The 23535-nt window shown below is 39.3% G+C and overlaps 1 protein-coding gene across 2 annotated transcripts; it reads right to left on the minus strand.

The window, feature by feature from the left end:
• On the minus strand, positions 1539–23473 carry TMEM242 (transmembrane protein 242). Of its 2 annotated transcripts, none has more exons than XM_021391945.1 (4): positions 22885–23473; positions 21515–21615; positions 17438–17586; positions 1539–4111 (listed from the first exon to the last, which is right to left on the minus strand). In XM_021391945.1, the coding sequence occupies exons 1-4, from the start codon at positions 22994–22996 to the stop codon at positions 4108–4110; spliced, it is 366 nt and encodes a 121-aa protein (XP_021247620.1). In that variant the 5' UTR covers positions 22997–23473; the 3' UTR covers positions 1539–4107. The 2 variants fall into 2 exon arrangements, with proteins under 2 accessions (XP_021247620.1, XP_021247619.1); XM_021391944.1 differs by having other exon boundaries at positions 2542–4111; positions 17449–17586; positions 22885–23281.

A 23535-nucleotide genomic window follows, 5' to 3' on the forward strand; every position in this document is an offset into this window, starting at 1 on the left:
AGGGATCTGTGCCTGCACATCACTGCTTCCTGCACAGCTGTACCTATCCTGGTCTCTTCATCTCTGTTTTCCCACATCTCCTCTTGCTTCTATGCAACATTATAGCAAGAAGGGAGCTCATGTAGTAGTATTAGCCCACATACTAATTTTAGAAGCACACTTGATCTCCACTATTCTTATAACTAATTGTGATCAGAAAGGTGGTGAAAAGCACGGCAAATGAAACGCACTGGCCTGATAAAACTCATTATGCTACAAGGGCTGCTCTGAAAGTAATGTCTCCTATTTTATGATGTTGGCCTTTGGCTTCAGAGGCAGATGTTGGTGCTATGGCAGTAGAGGTTGAACCTTCCCGCCAATATTCCACTACATTTTGTTGCTGTGTGACAGACCATGTCCAACACGGAAGTGCATGTGAAGCAAAGGTTTGTTACTGAATTCCTCTGTGTAGAAAAAATGGAATCCATTGACATTCACTGACACTTGCTGAATGTTGATGGAGACCAAGCAGCAGATGTGTCATGGTTTTGTGATTTTCAGTTATTGGTATTCCACTTCATAACATCATGTAGTGGATATACCTGGTTCTCAGAAGAGAAGGACTACTACAGTCCCCATGGTACTTTGCTCCTCTGTTACGATTTTCCAGCCGGAGGGAAAAGATAAAAGTTCGCAGTATAAAAACTTGCAGATCACGAGACCTCGCCCCTTTTTTTCCACCGTCTCTTGTCTTGGCAGCACCTCGCTCTCCAGCCGTCTTATCTTCGGTAGTAGAGTAAGGCCTACCTTGATTTTGGGACATTCTCTCTCTCTGTATTGGATTTATCAGCTTCAATTGTAATTATATTGTATTAGAGTGTGTTGTTTTGCATTCCGATATCTTATTTAGTAAATTAGTTTGTTTCTCCTCAGATTGTTGCCGCTGTTCTTTGCTCTCAGGGCCATCTTCTTACCCTTTTCCCCTTTTCCCTTTTCCCGGGGCATGGACCCGTGGATCCCCCGTCCCCTTCGTCACAGAACCGGGCCGAACGCCCGTAAACCGTTGACAAGATGTGAGCACAGTGAGGTGGTGGGTGGTGCGTTTCAGCAGTGCTGACAGTGGCAGTGGGTCACCTCCACTGGTACCAACTGTTACAAGAGCAGCATGCAGGCTCTTGGTCATTGCTGACAAAAATGCATGGCTAATGGTGGTGACTGTGTTGACAAATAGTGCTTTGTAGCTGAGAAATTGCTCTATCATATGGTGTTATTGTGCTCTTTGTATCTGTTGTAGTTTCCATGGAAATAAATAAGGAATCATTACTTTCAGAGCAACTTATGTACATTGCCCACTTTTATTTGCACGGCTGCAAGCATCTCATTATTTAGTGTAACTCTGCACAGGAAAAGCTAATAATGAACTTCCTTTTCCATGACTTATACTCCCATGATGCAGAAAGAAAGTAAAAGGTAAGATTTTTTAAAATAAATGAGCAATTTAGTCACTGGACCCATCAACTTTTTTGCTCTGGTATCTACTGTCAGTGTTTTTTTGTCTGTTATTGTTTGTAGCTTTATTTGCTCAGTTGCAATAACTACATACACTATGGTATCTAGCTACTATTGATATACAATGTACTTTTTCCTTCTATCTGTACAGAGAATGGCACATTTTCTAGGGTTTTTTGTGGTTTTGGGCAACTGTGCTAAATATTTTCATAAAAAGAGCAGTATCCCAAAGTCGACAGAATTTTCACCTGGTGAATAAGAGCTGCACAGAGCAAAGATAAAAATTCTTGTGGATTTCAACGTGAGACTTGATTTACTTTTAAATTATGATTGTTGTACTCGTCTATATGAGCCTTTATCTAGAGAAAACTCATTTCCAGCCAAAAACACACAATAAAGCTTGGAATAATAAGGTGATCTATGAATTTCTTGCTCTTTGAAAGATGTTTTATGTAAAGCCTTTTATCTTAACACTGGTTTACTAGATCATTCTGTACTTGCTCTGTATGTGTGATTCTGTTTTAAAGATTTGTTTCCAAATTTCACTAAGTTCAATTTTGGTTTTGAAAAAATGTAATCTGATAAGGCCGTTCAACTTGGGGCACCTCCAGGTTTAATTCATACTGTCTGCCATATGGGAAATTTTTTGTCATACAGTCAGACCGATCCAATGGTTAACCATTACCAGAAGTAACTGCTCGCTTCTGCCAGGACTAATACTCATTCAGCCCTCAGAACTTTTAAGTGCTAGAAAACTACTCATTTTTCATACTACTCCTGAACTGTGTTCTCACACAGTCACTGTGCTGATGGGAGGTAAGCAACAGTGACTGTTTTCACAAGCAGCTGGCACGGTTCAGATGATTTGTAAAATTCAAGGACCAGCCATTCACTGTAACACAGAGAAAGTCACTCTCTGACCACTCCTGTCTTTCTCCGTTGATGGTACAGGGAGCTTGGATGACTAATTTAGATGAGATTTTACCAAAAGTTATTTAATACAGATAAGTCCAAATGACTTGAATACCACCTTAAAAACTAAAGTTGGTCAACTTTAAAGGCATAACAAGACTTGCATTTATTTAGTTCAGTTCAGAACCTGATCAGTTTTAATGCCATGGCTACTTGCTAAACTTGACAACTCAGCACCAATATGCGTAAGCATAGGCACTACAGGCATCCCCATGCACACAAACAGAAATATGGAAATAGTACCATTGTTCATGTGCATAGGATGGCAGCATTCACCACAATTTATTTAATATTGAATTACAAGCATCAAACAATGGAAAAGATGTCATCTATTATACTTCAATTGTGTTAAAGATATTATTCTAGTGCTGTCATGTTTCATAGGAAAACCACACTTCTCTATTATTCATCTGACATTTAATGCTTTTTTTTAACATTCTTTCCTAGAAATATAAAGATTTAATCACAAAAGACAGTTTCTAAGCAGACTTTATTAAATCTGGCAGCTGCCTTAATTGGACTGTGTGCAACTGATAAAAAAAACCCTGATAACTGAGCATTCACTCAACAAAGAATTCTTCACTATTTTTATTTCTGCAGTTTTACAGACCTACAGTTCTGCAAATACAGTGACTATGACATTATTCTTCCTAGTTTATGCCTACGCTTCATGAAATTACTGCAGTGTGGGAAAATGACACAGTGCTACTCCTGATAACAGAGCCACAGGAACCACTGAAATTAAAAAGAAAAAAAAAAACGTCCCCCAGAAAACACCTGCTTGGCTGAAAATATCTATTGTGTAGGACAGACTGGACATAATACTATTTTATATATTCTTCACTTACAATATTCATACAAATATGTGGGATCCAATAAAAAAGCTACTACTGAAAAAAGTGCACTTTGTTGAGGTCTCTGCTGCTGCTCTACAGAGGAGCTCAGTAGGTCATTACTTCTATATTTGATGTTTTAAACTTTCCAATCAGACAGACAAAAACAGCTTGGTTTAGACACTTTCTCTAATACAACTTTAATTATCTCCTTTATTTTTAGAAGAGTGCACTGTATCCTTTATCTTCAGGCTCATCGATGGATCTTTTATAATTCTCTTGATGTTTACATTCCTAGTGATACACGTAAATGGCACTGAAAGCACCATTCCTTGTTTCCAAGAGGAATTCCCTAAAATTACTCTTAAAAGGCAGGATGGGGTAAAAGTTTATTGAGGTTTTGTCCTTATATTTATGATTAATTTGTTTTTTTTATTTAAGTCTTCATAACGTAGTCTTTTTTCAAGTTGGAACCAACTTACCTTGGTGGGTTCATTTCCTCACAAATCAATCATACCAAACACGCTGAAGAAATACAGTATAAATTATTATTTTGGTTCTCTAGCTGTTAAGATGTTAACTGGCGTCCCCAGTTTCAGTGAACTCAATCAGTAACTTGCTCAGTCTGTGTTTTTTTCTCTTTTATTCAGATGAGACACTTCTGCTGCTTCTGCTCCTGTTCTTGCTCGAAGAGTCATCTCCAAATGCTTCTGATTCTTTCACTTTGATTTAAGTAAGTCTTCCCATTCAACGGTGGACTCACTATTTTTAGGAATTGCTGGAAATATTGACTGCATTTTAGTTCGGAACTCTTTCATCTATAAAAGAGGTTAAGAAATAAAAGTTGTCAACTATTAATAAGAGGCTTATTCCACAAAATATAGCTGTTTGAGGTAAAGAAGATGTAAAAAGGCCTTAAAAATAACAGCAAATTAAGACATTCCCTCTAATTATACTAGTTCCATTACTTAAGTGAATAAAAAGTATGAAGGGACCCGCAACAATCCCCACATCTAAAAAACCACACTAGGTGTCTAACTTGGACCAGTTGTCTGAATGATTCACTACTATTATATCAGCTACTGTGTGAATATATATACATATTAAAATATTTTTTTGTTTGGTGTAAAATTACTTCAATAGAACGCAGCCATATTTTCAATGCACTGCCTTATTCTGCACTTTCTATAGATTGAACGTCTGTTATAATAGGTCTGTTTGAGGATTTTAAAACACGATTAAAGAAAGCATTCAGCTCTGACAGTTTTGGTTTATCCAAAAATATAGATACAGGTGATTAAACAAAATCTTATTAAAATTTATTTATTAATTAGGCAGGAAAACAAAATTCATAATTATACATAGGACTATGCTTTTCATTCTTTATTGGTAAATTAAAATGTATGCTATGAAAGAGAAAGATGGCTGTCTTTATATTCTACATATTAATACATTAAAACCAAACACCAAATCTATATTTATGGTAACCATTTTATCACCAATGGCTGATTCTATTGTCTTGACAGGACAGAACTGAGAGTTAATTTCATTAAGAATCACTTCTTTTTGAAGTTACTATTTAGATTTAATGGGTTCATTTCTTCCAATATTTTTAAATACAAGGGCTGCTCCAAAAGTAATATCTCCTATTTTATTATGTTGGTCCATGATGCAGAAAGCAAGCTTGTCTAGAAAATAAAATATTACAAGTCCATTCTGAAAGAAAAGAAAAACGCACAAAAATGTACTTATCTAGAAAGCACTAAAATACTGCTATCAACTGTAGATTTAAGAATACTCAGACTTCTCTCAGGATGTTAACTTATGTTCTGCAGGTAAAAGCAACTCATTTTCTGGAAAAGCAATTTTCCTTTACCACATAGAGAGAATTGGAAATATTTAATGCCTTTTTTTGTTTGATTTTAAGACCCTGTGATAAATTTCTTCAGTCTTATCTCCTCAGATTCTGATGCTTATTTGTGAAACCACTTTGTAAGTGATGCCAGACTCAGTGTCATCACTTCCACTCTTGCAAGCATCTACATCTTTTTCCGTGACTTCCCTCTGTACAAAATATTTGTAATTGCAGTTCACAGATTTGATTGTTTTACAATTTTTCTCCAAACTTTCTTCTTTTGTGATTCCCACTCTGGACAGTGGTCTACTTTAATAAATCATAATACTAAAGCTGATCACCACTGTGGATTGACTTTTCAACATTATGCCTTAGGTTGTCAGCTACGTAGGAAAGGTGTTCTCTACAGTGACTGGCATGGGCCTAAGTAGTACCTAGTGTCTTCTCAGTGTGTCTAATTGGGGTTATTTTGTTCACAATAAAAATGTCACAGCTACTGTTACTTGAAGCTTTCATTTCTATGCAACTTAACAATTCTGCATCCTACTATTTCTCTCCACAATCGTTTTTGAGTAATACATTAAGCAATGTAACTGGTACTACTCACAGACTTTTTTTTCCTCTCTCCTTCCAGCTAGGAAGTGCAGTACAGTGTTCCACTAGGGCTTTGAGTAGGATTTCTAAGGTACTTCTTTCTCATCTGCATTTGGTTGGTAGCATCATACCAGGCCTACTGCAATCTCAGAGGATCCCTGTACTGAAGGTAAACTTTTTTCAGTAAAGATACAAAGATACAAATGAGCTATCCTTCTGTGAACTGGATTTCCTGGTATCCAGTCAGCCTCCTGCATTGGGGTGAGCTTCCTCTGAAGACAACTAACCTAGCTTTTGTTATATGAATACTGCACCCTGACCAATGAGGGAAACCCTGCAATTCAGAATCCATGTCTTGCCTTGCCTTTTTTTTTGGAGATATCCTGCTTGGAAGGCCTCTTCTCCCCTCTCCAATCCACAAATCTCCTGTACTTTTTCCAGATTCCATAATACACGTGCCAGTGGTCTCAAATCAATAAGTACTAATTTAATTAGGAAAGGTAATATGTCTACATGCTAAATACTGGAACGTTTAGAAATAATTCACTGAAATGGCTGCTTTTTTATGATTGTCAAACACACCGAAACTGGGGTAGTCGGTTCAACTGTGATGTCTCCAATTAACAGTGTAGTAAACTGAGTGCTAATAGCTGAATGTATTCTACTGCTTTCAGCTGCCTTCGGGATCACAGACCACTCTCTCGAACGCTGCTTCTGAACCCAGTGGCACATGAACGATTTGTAACACGTTTCTTGATTTAACATTCTAGCATTCTCCATTCCTGGAGGCAACTCTCAGAAGTGAATTTCACTCAAGTGATTTTTTATTTTTAATCACAGACATTGCAAAGCTTGATACTGTTTTTTCCTGCCAAATAAATTACAGTAACTGTTCCACCTCTGACTGTCAGGCTTCTTTCTAAAAGGGTATCAACTACCTTGCTGCATTAAATAATCTGTAATAGCTACAGATCACTGTTATTTTCTTATCTTAACCTAATGATCCTGCCTCAGGTGGCAAAAATATGGGGACCTAAAAGCATCTTCCAGTTAATAATGTCTTTTTAATGTACATCGGTGACAGAATGTCACACAAAATTGGGATAGCACTATTACCGAGAGCACTTACATGGCCGTTCTTATTAAAATGAATGGAAGAGAGGCTAAAAAAAGTCTATCTGAATCCTAGAATGAAAGTTTTACAAAGAAATGTTCTCTTTAATGTCTGACATTCATAATAGGCCAACCCAGATTCTAGGAATTATTAGTTTCCTATTTTAGTACTTGTACCAGTAAGAACTGCTTACATTATCTTCCAAGTGAAATGAGGTTAGATCCCCTGAATTGGAATACTGACTCAGAGCACAGCACAGCATGTCCGTGCCGTATACTCTCATCAGCCACCTTTCACCTCACAAGGAACCAAATTGAGACAGGCTGCCTTGGATTTAAGTGCATCAGAGAGGATTGTTCTTGCTACCTTTTCCCAAATCTCAAAATGATTGCCGTTGCCCTTGTTAGCAAATGCTTACCAAGGTCTGCATACAGAAATAGCAGGTTATTTGTGGAAAACAGCAAGCACTGAGCCCCTACAGCACTCCGAGAGCAGAGCAGACAGCCTGCTGGCTGAAGGCAATTCTCTGACTGCCACAGTAAAATGGAACGCTTGTTGCAGGTCACCTCGTGCCAGCTTGCACGCTGACCTCTACAATAAGCCCAGAAAGTAGTGCTCTGGTTCGTATTCTTAGATCTTACACTTCACTGGCTTAGGTGTTCAGACTACTCAGAATCCATGCATCTCTCAATGGTAAGGCACCTGCTTCACATCACGAGCATGTTGCAGTAGCTTCACTTCTGTCTAATTTCTGTGTGAATGGCACTTAGCTCCCAATATTGGGATTGTTGACTGGTAGCTTAGAAGTTTGTTTCTACAAATCTGTAGTAAAAGGAAGAAGATGCCAGACCAGTAGAAAAGCCAAAAGAAAAGAAAGCTGCTGTGATTACTCTGAATAAAAAAAAAATAATAATAAAAAAGAGGTGTTGAGCTATTTGTGTTCAACAGGAAAAATTGACTTTCATTTATCCACACAAGGACAGTAATCTTGTAAACTACAATCTTAAAAAACAGTTACTTCCTTATACTTAGAGCTATATGAGTATACCTTAAAATTCTACGAATAACCAAGATGATTTTTCTGAAATAGAAGGTCAAGGGCTAGCTTGTTCTAGTATACGATATCTCAAAGCAATGTTAGTGTTTCATTCTCAAGCCTGTACCCACTGATTTCAGTGATGCTGCACCAGACTTCCAAATAAAAACAATAGTACAAAGTTTGGACTATACTGTCTTGCTGCAAAAGGCTTTCATGTGATGCAGAAAAATTGAGTGTTTTTTTTTTTAACTGTTGAGGAACATTCCATTTATTTCTGCAGAGTCTTACTTTCTAATCTGGGTGCATGAAAAGGACATCCACGTGATTAGTCTCTTATGGTGTATTACTCATTTCTCCTTAGTCATCCTGCACAATTTGAAAAATTAATGTAATCTACAATTTAAAATAGTTAAATATATAAATGTATGAAGCATGCTGGTTAATGGACCCAAAGCATCAGCATGAGCGTTCCCACAGCACAAGCTCTTGTGTGCTGTAATTTGGATTTCTGAATAGAATGAAAAACATGAATTGTCTGCAAGTAGGCAGTTCTTTTTTTCTGTATGACCAGGAATTCCCAGTATGCGTTATCCACAAGTAAGAGTCATGGCTGAGAAAAGGAGACAGCACAAATCAAAGCTTCAGTCTTAAGCAATTCATAAGACTTGATGAGAATGGGAATGGGGCCACAAACTTGAGCTCTTGCTGCACACAGAGCCAGGATGGGGACAACCAGGCACTTTCACGCAAGAAGAGCAACCTGCATGAGGACAGGAGCACATGATGAGTGTGGCCATGCCACCACACTTGAAGATGTCATGGTACTGAGATGCAACATAAAAACTTACACCGATCAGGTAAGCTTTTATTTAGATTTTAGTTATACATTTGTAGTTTGCGTTACACAGAGCCAAGGAGTGTGCTGATCCACCTGTCCACTTCCAGAAACCCTCAACTGCTCCAGAGGCAACACATGACCAAAGGCTGAGTGTTGTTTTATTCATCATGGAATCACAGAATGGCTTAGGTTGGAAGGCAACTTAAAGCCTACCCAATTCCAAGCCCCTGCTGTGGGCAGGGCTGCCCCCCCCCCACCCCTTCCCATCATATCAGGCTGCCCAGGGCTCCATCCAACCTGACCTTGAGCACCTCCATGGATGGGCAACCCAGAGCTTCTCTGGGCAGCCTGTGCCAGTGCCTCACCACCCTCTTGAGTAAAGAATTTCTGCCTAACATCTAACTTAAATTTCCTCTTTTAGTTTAAAGTAATTTCCCCTTGTCCTACCATTATTACATTGTGTAAAAAGTCAGTCCCTCTCCTGTTCATAAGCTCCCTTCAAGTACTGGAAGGCCTATCTAACTTCCTAGGAGGTTGCTGGCAGCTGACATTGAGGAGTCTCTTCGGAAACACAATGAAAAAAATTCCTCAAGAGAGCTACAGGTACCATCTTCCTACATTCCTGAAATGCTTCCTTACAACTGTCCCTATTGACTATGCAGATGTAGCAGCTTCCCACTAATGATGATCTTATTCCTTGAATAAGCATCCTGCTTTATCAAGTACAAGTGAAGTTTTCTTTCTACTCCTTGTGCAAAATAAAAGCAGTACATATGTGTGGAGGCAACTCTTCTCCACACCAAACTAATTAGGTAATATAAGCAGTACCGACAATATGTGTATAAACAGGAGGAGGAAGTGTTAACTTGTACTGGTACTAAATCTTCTTTCATAAATCATGAATTTAAATAAGCATTGAGGAAGTAAAACAGTGTTAAAAAATTGGGCAGATTTGAATTACTTTGAATTCTATGATAATGAAATAGGAAAGAAAAGATGATTTTATTATGCAGTCAAGTGTGCATAATGAATCAAGCACGATAAGGAATAGAAACATCATGAATAGGTGAGGATTAAATAAAACTAAAATTAAAAATTAAATAAAAACATCTAGGAATGGCTCTAGGATGATCCTAGAATGATTCTAGGAGATACACTGCTTTTACAGCAGCATTTGGACATTTACAAAATAGCATAAAAATTTAAGTCTCTGCAAAATGTCTGCATTTGATTGAGATCTGTAGATCTTAGTATTATTTACGGATGCCAAAAATTTGTGAAGACTATGTCTCCGTACTTGCATTTTATTTTTTAAAATCATCCATCCTTAGACCCAATACTCATTTGTTTTTATAACGTACCTATTACTACAGTCTCAAAAATTATATCAAATATCTCCCAAAAGAGGGGGTGATGTTAGTATTGTTTTGCTTAAAATGAAGATTTAGAGGTTAGATTTCCTCTAGATAAAAGCAGCTTGCCTAGGAATTGTCCTTACCAACAAAACCACGGCAAGCATATAATCTCTGTAATGTTTTTAATTGTTCTAGATGTCTCTACACAGCTGTGCAATTGTGTTAGATTGTTAATATTTTAAAGGTTAAGATCAATGAAAAAGAGGATATTTCATTAGGAGTCACCATAAAAATGGTAACTAGTATTTTGTAACTATATTAGTCACAAATTACTAGGCAGTTCTCAGTATTTTCTCAGCTTTCCATAGAACAAATATATAAGTAACAAACTTACATATGAATCATCCTGGCCCTCTTCCCTTGGGAGAACAAATGCTTTTATTTCTGAGGAAATTTACTGAGGGCATGAAGAGCAAAAGGGCTCTTAAAGCATAATTTATCTTGCCTGTTAATTGTTCGATGGCTCAGTGTGCCAGTACTGAAGCATTGTTCTGCTTTTAAAAGAAGGTTCATAATCATTGTTATGTAAAAAAAAAAATGATTCAAAAGAATAATTCAAAAGAACAACAAGCATTCATAGATATGTCTTAATATCTGTCAAGTATTCTACAGCTGCAAATTTTTAATTTAAAGAAAAGCTGCTTATCTAAAGTGAGGATTTACAACCTAACAGTAACTTCCAGAAAACTGTGAAACGTTTCCGAAGTATTTGGTACTGTTGACAAATGGCATTCAAATTGCAAGCAAACTGGAATTCAGCTTAATAGGATTATCGACGTCAGTTATTCCTGTAAAATAAGCATACTGAATGCAAAACAAGTTTCAACAATATACTGCTGACAGTCAGCTACACGAGAATCAGACTCTGCAACTCTCCAAAGTCAGCAGGTTGAGGATTAAGAACGAAACACTTGGGGATAGAGGGAAGGGTCAGGAAGACCTTTTCAAAAAACAAGGAATAATTTATATCACAAAGGTAGACCCTACGCATTTCACTCATCAAGTAAAGCAAGGGATCACCATGGTGTGTATCCTGCTTGTACAGACAGGCTATGTTTCTGCCTTTCAAAAAACACCAGTTTAGGCAGCTAAGGAGAAGGCAAGAGACAGACCGGATAAATCACTCCAATTGCAAGTCTGCTTTGCTTAAGGCTTTTAATTTATTATTTTACTATAACTTTAGCTTAATTAAAGATCAATATGAAGCAATATCACAGAGATAAAACAATGGAATTTGGGCCTTGTTCAGAGAAAAAATAATATATTTTTCCTCCATTTCCAGGACTATGCTGTGACCATAAATTTCTTCAAGTATTGTAACTGCAGGTCCCCTTTAGTCCTCGCAGACACAGCTCACTCATCACTGCAAATAGTTGTGCTCTATGGGCTTTCAAGGACATACCTGAGACTAGAACTAAGTGCCACAAAGTTTAGACAATTTATCATCAGAAAATAATTTATAAAGGACTATGCGTCCTTTAATTTCTGATCAGTTCCCTCTTACCTCTGATAACCTCATGCTTATAAATGCATTGTCTGTGCAGCTAGTTACGCAGGAGGAGGAATCAGGACCCTGCGAGGTGTGGCCACTGATCTGAACATGAAACCACTGCTACAGTACGTTACAATATTTTTTAAACCATAAATCTGCATCATAGAATCAAAGGCTCAATTGAGTTGGAAGGAATCTTTAAAGGCCATCTAGTCCAAATTCCCTGCAATGAACAGGGACGCCCACAGTCCCTTCAGCCTGACTTTGAATGTCTCCAGGGACGGGGCATCCACCACCTCCCTGGGCAACCTGTTCCAGTGCCTCACCACCCTTACTGTAAAAATTTTTTTTCTGATATCCAGTCTAAATCTCCCCTCTTTCAGTTTGAAGCCATTTCCCCTTGTCCTCTCACAACTGACCCTACTGAAGAGTCTGTCCCTTTCCTTCTTATAGCCCCTCTTTAGACATATGCCTAAGATTAAGCACATACTTTAAAACTATTGTTGGATCAAGCCTCTACTGTTCTACTGCCTAATGATTCAAATGAGCATATACTTTTGCTCAAACTAAATTACATGACTCTATCTGAACTCATTTTAATACAAAGATTTTGAACTGTGACTTACAAACAACAAAAAAGTATGGCAGATCATAGCATCTGTAGAAAAGAGAAACAAAATCAGAAAGGTTTTGTTTTTTTTTATAAACTTCTCATTCAAGTCAACTGAAATAACAAGATTTTAAGATAAGTTTTGATTTCTTTACTTTCAAAAGTTTTTATTAAATGAAACTTAATAAAGTTTATTCATTTATTCTTAAATTGACGATTTCAAACTTCATGAAGTATTTTGTAGACAGAGTAATAAAATAAGATGCTTCAACTATGACTTCTTTGTTTTTTAATGAAATGAGAGATAGGCCAAACCTATTATTTTCTACAAAATTATTTTCAAAACCTCTGTGTTATCTACCAGGATACAGTCAGCTCACTGTACCAGGAGTGCAAAAGATAACACCATGATATGAAAGTTATCAGATAGTAAATATACTTGTTATTCAAAGTTATATGTCAGTTATTAGGCCTGTGTTTAGTATTATATATGTTCTTCCATTCTTCCATAGTGGGAGGCTGCAGGCCTAGCTGGGTAAACACTGGGGTTCAGACCAGGAATGTTCTTTGGTTGCGAACCTCCCAGTTGTCCATATTGGGCATGAGCTGAACAATCTCAGAACACCCCAAATGGATTTCTTTAGGGTGAAACAAAACTGGAGGTATGTTCTAGGGGCACATCTAGCATACTCCAGCTGCAAACAGGCATTCATGCCATGGGACAAGGCTAGAGTCAGCTCAAATTTAAAATATCCCCTGGAATGGTTGTAGGTATTTAGAGCCCCGGGCCCAAACTGCTTCACTGGCCCAGTGCTGTTGGTCAGTGAGACTTGCTCATACAGATAGAATTGCTGGACCTTAACATCATCAAAGATAGACTGCTTTCCTAAGAGTTCATTGGAAGCTAGTTAAAAAGTCATGCTAACGACATGTTAACGACATATTAATAACATCTCGATAATTTCTGCATGGGGCGCAATGTGCGTGAAAATAGAAAACCATCAGCTCCTAGGTTCTGAAAATGAAGATTTCTCTTTTACATTAATGAAAAATAGAATTTAAACCATTATCAAACCAAGTCCCCGCTAACCCATCACTTCTCATTTTAGGGATAAGAGTTTTCTGAAATGTAGTAGGGTTTGTTACTTACTAGCCTATTTGAAGATGACAACAGTGACAACTGCAGTCAGGGGATATTAACAACACATCCTGAGACCGCATAAAATTTTTTATATCCGTTACCAAGACATAAAGATCAGTTTCTTACTATCATTCCTGGGTTTTCATGCTAGCATAAAAATCAGTAGGCTTACCACCCTTATCAATAAAGCTATTTAAGAGCTGGAAGGAGGCACTGTGACAGCGCTGTTTTAAGAACACATTGAATGTATTGGTGTTCCCTCCTGCTGCCAGCAGATGTAGCTGCAGTGCAAAACAAACTACAAACACGTCCCCAGGCCCTTTGGCCCTGTGTGTGTGGGGCTCACAGCCCCTCCCCTCCCACCCCAACCCTTATGGGGAATCTGCTTTGCCTAGGAAGATACAGCAGATAGGTGCCTGACCATATAGACTTTTTTTTTCTTAAAAAGAAAACACAACAACTACACAACACACCATAGCAGTCCCATCACGGGGTTTAGTTTTGTCCTTTCCAGCGTGTGGTAGATGCTCACCACCTCTTCCTACGCAGGCAACTACGAAAGGTCTCACAGCAGGCACACTAGCATTCATTCACACCAGTTCAGCAGTGTATCGTTTCAAACCAGCGCATGGCCAAAGTGAGCAGGGTTCAAAGGGCACGAAACACCTTGTTGGCTGCACTTCTCCAAATTTACTGACCAGCTTGGCCCTTCTTCTCCTTTAGAGTGAAAGCAAGCTGTGGTGTGCATGACCTTCAGCAGTTCACAGGGGTTAATCACACAGGGGTAGAACTGCTCAACAGCATCGCTGGCTAGCCAGCCATTGCTGTCAGATCTCTGACCCATCGCATCTGATTTTCCACTGTGGCTTCTCATCCTATTCTACTCCCTGAGGTAGTATGAGGTATTAAACAACACAGCAGCTTGGTTTCATTTGACTCAGAGCTCTCCTCCAAACTGTAAGAGAAAGTCAGTCCTCTGCTCACTGCGACCACTTCAACACATCCACAAGGACAGAGCTAGTGATGGATTTGAGAGCACGCTGGAATTAATGTATTTTTATGTGTGACAGACGCAACTTTTTTGTTTCCTAAATGAAACATCTGCGGTGTTTACAATTAAAATTTTATTATGCCTAACAAGATTGAAACACCATATGAGCCGTTGATAATGTTGTTATCAATATTACCAGCAGCTCTTAAACAAATGAAGTCAGTGCCCAGCTGAGAGAGGACAGCAGCAGGGGCAGATCACTAATTAGCTCATCCCAAAGGCAGCTGGTTACTGCTAAAGGCAGTAAGGTGAAGGAGCAGGGCAGTAAGCTCTTATTCTTCTTGCTCAGCTGCCAAAAGTTTAGTTATTAAGATCACACAAGTTTCTGGCATTAAGATGAATCAAGTGTTCTCTAAGGTCATGTATAAAACAGCACTTTCAGAGGCTAATATCTGTTTTAATGTCAGAGTTTCAAATATATATACAGTGTACTTAGCTTGAAATTGTAACTTCAAATGCTTTATGTCTGTGGTATGAGGAACCTGCAATTGTTACTGAGTAATGGAGTTCACAGAATTAAGCTATGCTGAAGAATCAAGATATTTGTACTCAGGTAGGCCTACAACAACTTCTTTTCAAGACGTTCAGCTTAAGTTAAAATGCCTGTTTGAAAATTATGAGATTTACATAAAATCTGCAGTGGTTTTTGTGGTCTAAGAAGTTAACATTTGAAGAAATTTTTTTTTACTGTAACTCCAGTAAATATTTTCACACAAAATTAAAGTTATTTTTGTGGTTATCTAATAATTATTGGTTTTAATAAATTTATTTCACATGTCCCTAAAAATTACACTGGAACTGACTGATTGCATATGAGCTGTCATGTGAGCAGAGATAAAGAGTTTTCAAAATTATCATGCTCATCTGAAAAGGGAAAGACCTTTCTCAAAATTAGTATAATGATGTGCCAACCAGCTTGTAACGGCTATTTAATTTTAAGTACTCATGAAGATGATACTAAATGAACAAAAGTACCATCTTCAATGAGTTATTATTTCCTCTGGCGTGTAATGTTAAAGCGGTATGTGAAATGTCAACAACAACAACTGAAAATTATTTACTCTGGAAGTATAATTCTAAAGAACCTCTCTTCTTTGGTCAGAATATTGCATCTTTAACACATTTCTGCTTTTGTACCTCCAGCAATTTTAAACATATATTTAATTGTAATATATGCAGTAAGACAGGATAAAGAAATGCATGACAGAAATTTACAAATACAAATTTTCATGTATGCAGTAATGAGTAGCACTTTTGTATGAGCTTCCTTCTTCCAACTGGAATTTAAGTCTGTAGCAAAAACAATAAATATGTCAGTGGAAAGCAGGGGAAGAGAGCCATTAAAAATCATATACAGCCACAGCCTCTTGACAGAAATCTACTTCCTTCAGCGTTTGTAGTTCTAATTGTGCCATGTTGTGAAACATAAGCACTCCACATACAGAAACTAATACCAAAAGGTATTTGCAAGAGCCTCTTAAGATGCAGTTTCCCCATCTCCTTTCAACGCTAATGCAACACAGAATATAATACGGAATGACCTTCTGATGATAAATGCTCAACTAGCTGCTAAAAGGCCATGTGCTGCTGCTGTGCGCTTACAACACAAGAGATGCTGCTAGCAGACTGTGACATTTCCTGGGCTTTGCCACCTCAAGCTTATGTTCTTGTTCGCTGTCATATAGCCTTGGTGAAAGCAGCCTCCCAAGAAAACCAAACAGCTGTGGGTCCAGGTAAGCGTTTTCCAAGGAAACAGCAATTAAGCTAACTGACAAACAGTTAACATAAGTTGCTGACTAGGGTCATATTGTCCTTCGGCAGAACCAGAAGTACTCTAAGTGAAAACAAGAATCAGCAGCATAGTGTGAAGTGAATTATTTTGGCTGCTGATGTAAGTGACAGTAAATTCAGCAGATTGCTATAGCTCAGCACGCAGAGGGTATAAATTGCTATGCCTGTTTCTCTCCATTTTTTTGCTGTTCCGCTACAGCCTGACAAGCAAGACTTCAGTATAAGCAAAATGCATTGTAGCTGCATCCTGTGTCCTGCTTTCCTTTACTGGGTCTTATTGAGAATCAACACTGGAAGCCAAGGAATTTGTGACTGTGTGTTGTTACCCAAATGGGTAAACCACAGGATTCGTCAGCAGAGTGGACAAGAAGCAAGAACTTGAATTAAGGTATTAATGAGAACAGCATCAGGGTGGAGTAATATATTGCTGCTGTTAGTGTTGGGAGATCATGAAATGCTCTGCTGGAAACAGAAGTAATTTTTCACGGAAGGTAAGGGAAGTCTGTTCATTCCTACCCTTTAAAAGGAAGTGGAGTTCTGCCAGCTGCAGGGTGTCTCTTCAGTCATGGGTCATCACTAGGGGCAAACCAAAATGCTTACATGAACTCCAGTGTTCACACTCAACACAGTGAAACACTGGAACACGAGCACTTTAATAAAGATAGCCTTAGCCCCTGGGGGCATACAGATGCTTCCCAAGTTTCTTTGCCTTGATGTGGCACGTCACGGAACATCACTGTTACACACATCCTCTAACTTCTGCCCCTTTGCTCCTTACAGAAACACACTAGAAAGAAAGCTGTCTTCATCTCACTTTTTCTTACATCCTCAATGTCCTGATGCAGAAAATAGAACTTGGACAAATAGCTATAAAAAGAGGATTCAGGGGTAGCCTTCAATTCTATAAGCAAAGGATACAGAAAGTCTGCAGCTACTATTTTAGTCTCTAAAGTAGAACGCTGACTCTTTTTTGAAGAATTTGGAATGTGTGCAAATAAGCATAAGAAGGACAGAACTGTTCTTCCCCCTAAACTGTCTCCTCCCACAACATCCCACTTATAGAAGATGCAAGAATGACTTTCCAGTCTGCAGAGCCCTCTGGTTAGTCACTGTATGCGTAGGGAATCAAGGATACTGCCAGGTTGAAGCAGTATAGAATATGATGAATAATTCTGGAAGAAATATAGTATTTAGAGGATCATACTTGCTACTCACACTGTGAACACCCAGGGCCTTCCAGATGGCAAAACTTAGTAATCCAACTCCACACCATGCATACAGAGAGCCCCATCCTAGGGCACGTAAGGCCAGTGATGAGCCACTCTCAGGTAATGCAGCTGTAGCAGTGATACCCTAGAAACAAAAATAGTGATCAAGACAAAGTGAACAATAATTGGGGGGGAAAAAAAAAAAGAAAAACATAAATGAAGCAAGTTAACTTATTGCTTTAGAATTTTTCCTTTCCTGCCAGTTTATGTGAGGCCATAGAAGCTCTTGTTACGCATGCCAGCAGGCCCAAAGTGCCAAGCAAGTGGGTGCATAAGCTGCTTTCCCACCAGGAACAGCTTTCCAGGCTGCCAGTAGCACCTTGGGAATTTTTAATACTCAAAGATGCTGAAATGAACAGTTTAATGGGCATAAGAATCTGACAGTTATCCTACCGCTCAAAAGATGCAACTGGATCGAAAACAAGCCAGTTGCATTGGAACACAATCCTTTCATAGAATTGATTTTGGTACGATTTCTTTAGGGGTGGTGTGAGCGGGGCAAGATAGTTGGCCTGTAAGTCTTTGTATAAGCTTCTGTAATAGTAGATTAGGAAACTGGAGGAACCTATGTATCTTTCAGCTTGATGCAGAACGTAACAGTGACTGAGAGACCAATTTTGAGGTACTGCAGCTCTGAAGGAATTCTAGAAGCTGTTTAGGAGATCTTTGAAGAGAACAAATAGAAACATTAAACCTCATTTCCCGGCAGAGTTCACTAAGGGGCAACAAAGATAGCGCTATTCAGTTTTCACACTTGCCATTTTTGTCGGAAATAAGAGTGGGTGTTTTTTAAGATTCTGCTGCTTGAGTCTTCCATGAGATGTGTTGTGAAAATACGAAACTTGGGAAAGTCATCTCAGGTCAAGAGGAATGGAGCCTCAACCATGGCAGAGTCCCAACCACAATGAAACCTTTTTGTCACCGCACATCAGTATGGGGTGCAGCTATGAAGGGCACAAACACACGGTGGCTCACATCAGTCAGTTCACACCAAGTGTTTGCTGCTAGCCAGCCATTCTTGGATGGAAATGCCACCTGCACTGTACTTAACTGCTTCAGGGCAGCTTCAACCCCTTTCAACTTTTTTCTTCTTTGATGAGGTAACTAAATGAATGTCCAGTGTCCATCAGAATGGTATTTGGTAGGTGAAAAAGCATCAGTAGTTTTTTCTCCTCTGAATTTTGTATTCATCAAAATGTTAAAATGATCCTCAGACAGTGCTCAGTATTAACACGACCTTTGGATTTAGTTCTGGGCAGTTACCCAAGGACAAACACCAACGTGTGAAGGACACAACTAAAATCTGTTTTATTCCTCATTTATTCTGATTTGGACATCCCAAAGTGGAAGCTGTTAATAGTGTTCTCTAAGTATGCGTATATACACATAGACACAGACACAAACAATAGATCTCTAATCACACCATCAAACCAAGTTCTAATATTTTCTTCCTGCAGCTAATGAATTTTCTGAACTCTTTCAGTAGAGATTGCACTGAGTAGATTTACAAATGCTGATGATTATTTCTGACATTTTCCTGCTTCAATAGTCTACACATATACAATGCGTAGAAGAACTTCCATTTGGAAGACGGAAAAGGAATGGATGAAAATATCCTCTACACAGAATCTTTAAATAGGAGTCATTATCTGTGGAAATTGCTGGCAAAAATAACTCGACCGCTATTTAAATGCTAGATTGTCTCAGGAAAAAAAAAAAAAAAGTGCTATGTGGACATGGTTGATTTGGTTTTACTGACAGCAGTCAAAAAGTGTTCTATTACAAGCTGATTCCTGAGGGATAAGTATAAAGATAGGGATTTCTGTAAACACTGCAGTTTTTTTACAAGATTATCAGATGTGCTGTTCAGAGCATCAAGAAAGCTGATTAAGAAATGCTAAGAAATTAAGAGGACAACACTAGAATACCATGATAGCATGGGGGAAAAAGGTACAACCAAAAAAAGAACATTTTTAAGAGAACAGTTTTATTCATGAGCCTGTTATCGTATATGTTGTTTTCTCTTTGTTACTGCTTCTATACTGGAAAAAAGAAAAAACAACTCATTGATTTGAAAAAATAAGCTATTGAACAATGCTCAAATCTTCTTTAAAAAAAAAAAAAAAGTCAGGAGAATACAGGGCAGGATTTGCTGGTTTGTTTCCCAAAATATACGCTTCACACTTAATTTATTTTATTTCTGGAGGACATAACCAGGAAATGGGAGAAATGACAAAGGCCTCAATCCTCTATCTATCTTTTTGAGGACAAGAATGTGTCTGAAAGGAAGCTGTGCCTAAAATAAATATGTTCAACTGCTCCAGCTGACAGTATTCAGTGCATTCACTGTTTCATATGGCCTAACCCGCTGTAAAACTAAAGACCCGGATAAATTTTGGTAAAATTGGACACTTCTCAGAAGGAGGCTGCTGCATCTGAGCACTTAATTTTAATACACATCCCCCCTCTGAAAAAAATGTTTTACATGAAGGTCTCTGCAGTGGTTCATCACAGAACAAGATGATGTAGTCTCAGTTCTGAGTAAATCTGGGCTCTGGTTCTACAAATGCTTACTTTTACTTAATTTCACTAACATGGGGGAGGTACAGTAAGTTCATTTTCAGCTTTCTCTCTCTCCAGTAACATTGATGCTGTTCTGTAAGACTAGTCTTGTCATTCTGTCTGAAAGCAATCATGAAGCCAAGATGATGTGATGCTACATCTTCCCCTTTAAACTGCTATTTATTTTTTCTCCGATCCAACCATTTAAATGGGTCACAGACTGCATTGTGTTTGTTTCTCGTTTCTACTCTAACTTGCGTGCTACAGTTTCACCAACACAAAAGCTGGCACAAGCCAGCAAAGATGCTAGAAGACTGGGTCTTGGATTTCTTCCCAGCATTAATTCTGGGATGGCTGGACTACTACTTTGACCAGCAATGCTGGCTTATGTTTGCTTGAAGTATCTGTCAAGCTATGGCCTCATCCTAAATAGAAAAAAATATTATTTAGGGGTTAAATGTCTAACATGGATGTAATCACCCTTAGTTATTTATAGTTACACTTCTATTACTGAAATAATGTGCTATTTTTATTGACAGGCAATGACCTGTAGTAACTACAAATTTAGTAGTGGTAAAACCTCAGAGAGCCCCTATAGGCTGTTATGTAATTCTCAAAGTCTAGCCTTCCCTTTTGAAATCACTCAGCTATCACACCTTCACAAAATGCATCATCTCCTTTCTACACTTTGCAGTATTTAAGTTGAGCAACCCAGAAATCATACACTTTTCCTAGCAAACATTTACAAGTTGCTTGCACAGATAGTATAGATACCGGTTTTCAACAAAAAAATTTGAATGCTATACATCATTTGGTGCCACTTCCGGCATATAAGTTTTTGGATATCAAAGTAGTGTCCTTGCTAAATAATGGGACAGTTCAGACTGCCAAGAGCTACCTGGAAAAAATGGAATGCACAGGGTAAAGGAAGTTTAAAAGGAAAAATAAAGATGTTTAAAAAAAAGAGATAACTTCTTTATTGTACTATAGTCCAGTAGCCTGTGGAACATCTTCTCATTTTTATTTTAACATGTTACATATTATAAGCTTTCTGTCACTTAATTCCCATTCTTACTTCACAGTTACCTCCCTTCCTAATTGACTGTAGTGGCACTGTGCAGTGAGTTGGATCACTGAGGTGACACAACTGAAGGATGTTCACATCGCAGAATCAAAACAGACTGGCAATTATACTCCATTCTATAGCAATAGATGACTACAGCTAACTGTAATTTCAATGTTGTTTCATTTCAATCTCAAGTACTAAAGTATTCAGCAGTAGCAAATCTGAATCAATTTCTTAAATTAATCCTACTCCTACTAAGTCTAGTGCTCTGATCGCCAAATTTGCACAGCTGAACTCTACATGCATCAGCATTACTACAAAGCATTTTATGCACTGTTTTTTTTTCCTGTGCATTACAACTGGAAAACAGTTTAAATGAACAAACCTTACTGAACCAGCTTGGGTTCCTCTTTTTTGCCATGGCAAGTGTGGTGCCAAAACCTGCTATCATTCCAGCTGTAGCAACTGTACCTAGAAAAATTCCACCTGCAAAGAAAAGTTTAAGAAATAATAATTAAGATTTTGCCTCCTAGATGGAGGAAAAAAAAACAAGCCTGTTTTGAAAGTTACACTTGAAAAATGAAGGTCTGTCAGCACATGCCGAGGGAAAAGGAACAGTTGCCCAAATTACTTACGCTTTCCTCCTTACCATAGTTAGTTAATGTATTTTGAAATCGAGCCTTTTTAAAATGAATAGCGAGCGTCTGTTTGCAAACCACACAAAGCAGAAGTCACCACACCCTGGGATGCCTTTTCACAGCACTTTCAAATTTCCATGCTCCCTCTGTAGCCTCTCTCACCCCAGAATCAGGCTGCTAAAATCAGCTCTGTGTTACAGGAAGGTGTGCTTCTGCTGCTGCACCACTGGTGACTTCAAATAGCCATCTAAAACCCGCCTCAGAAAACCATTCTGTAAGTAACACATTCTCTTTGGCTTTGTCAGCTTTATGTCCTAATGATCTATTTCAAAAAAAAACCAAAACCAACAAAACCACGTGAGCTTCCCTGAGATACGAAGCATTCCTCTCTGCCAGCTCTTCCACAGCAGCTCGGGTCCCTTGATCTGCTTCTTGCATCAGAAAGGGACCTGTAGCCATACCAGACCACATCTAAGAAAAGGCCTCATACGGACCCTGAGAGCACCGTACAGCACCTGGCTCACACCAAAATGCCCTCTGGGGTGACAAGTTCTGCCTTTGCAGCTGCTGATACCCAGCTTGTGTTCTTTTCCTAACAGAAACACCAGACAGTAAAAGAGTTTAAAAAAAATCACTTGAACAGAAAGCAAGAATCAAAGTCTCCTTATGTCAGGGCTCGCTTTCTAAAACTTAGTTATCATATTACTGTGATGGAGAAGTTTGCTGCAGCCACGTCAGTGAGATGTGTGGAGGACACGCAGCCTGGGAACAGGATGACCTGCACTAAGCTAACAGCACACGGGTGCCCACTGCATTTTACGCATCAAGGTCTACTACCAGCAACGTTTTCCCGATTTCAGAAATAGTAATCGGCTTTTAATTAATTTCTACCCCCGGAAGAGGAAGAGTTTGATGCACGGCCTCCAGCCAGGGACCTGGGCCAGGAGAGCACTACAACGCGGAGAAGCACCCCGAGGCTGTGACTCAGCACCCTCCGCCCGGGACAGCGTCTCCCGGTTCCCGCGTCCCCAGCGCACCCCCTCAGGGCTCGGACCCGCCGCCACGCACGCTGCCGCCCGCCTATGACCCGAGCGAGGAGGGGAGGCGCTTCCTGCACCTTTGATGAGGAAGAGCTTGTCCTGGGAGGTCGCAGTGCTCCCGCGCCCCCGGGGAAGGGGCGTCCCCAGCGTGGGGTCCAGCGGAGCCGCAGCCTGCGGGGCATCCCCCATGGCCGGGCTGCTGGAGGACGCGGCGGCGGCAGCTAACCCGGAAGGAGAAGGAGCGGGGCAGGGACGCGCGACCGCGCTTCCTCTTCCATCTTCTCCTCCTCCTCCTCTTGGTCCGCGCAGCCCCCGTAGGTGCCAGCATATGCGGGCGCCGTGGGCAAACTGGGAGCCTCCATCATTCAGGGGATGGGCGGAAGTCACAGCCTCTCGTTGAACACGTCCTTTCTAGCACACTCGGAAGGGATTTCTACGTAAATCTCAGTGACAGCGTCATGGACTTTACTAAGCAAAACTAAACTCTTTGCTCCCGATGAATTTCCCTGAGCTGTCTTGACGAAATCGTTGCTTTCAAATACGTTTTGAGGCTCCAGATTGTTTTAAACTCCGTGGCAGTGTCGCTGTGGCAGTGCGCGCTGCTTCCCACAGCAGTGTGGGTGACTGACGGACAGCTTGGATCCGGCACCACACCGAGGGGGAATAATGCGCAATTAAACCCAGCACAAACACTTTTTCCTCACTTTCCTTCTTTGTACCTCTTCGTG

Source organism: Numida meleagris, chromosome 3 (assembly GCF_002078875.1).
Source record: "Numida meleagris isolate 19003 breed g44 Domestic line chromosome 3, NumMel1.0, whole genome shotgun sequence".
Classification (NCBI taxonomy): Eukaryota; Metazoa; Chordata; class Aves; order Galliformes; family Numididae; genus Numida; species Numida meleagris.

Bases quoted from the DNA above. Each gene is read 5' to 3' on its own strand.
- TMEM242 (XM_021391944.1), bottom strand. From the start codon at position 22,996: ATGGGGGATGCCCCGCAGGCTGCGGCTCCGCTGGACCCCACGCTGGGG. The intron at 21,616-22,884 runs GTGCAGGAAGCG...TTTTCTTTGCAG, and splicing joins CAAGCTCTTCCTCATCAAAG to GTGGAATTTTTCTAGGTACA. The intron at 4,112-17,448 runs GTGAGTAGCAAG...CCTCTTTTATAG, and splicing joins AGGCCCTGGGTGTTCACAGT to ATGAAAGAGTTCCGAACTAA.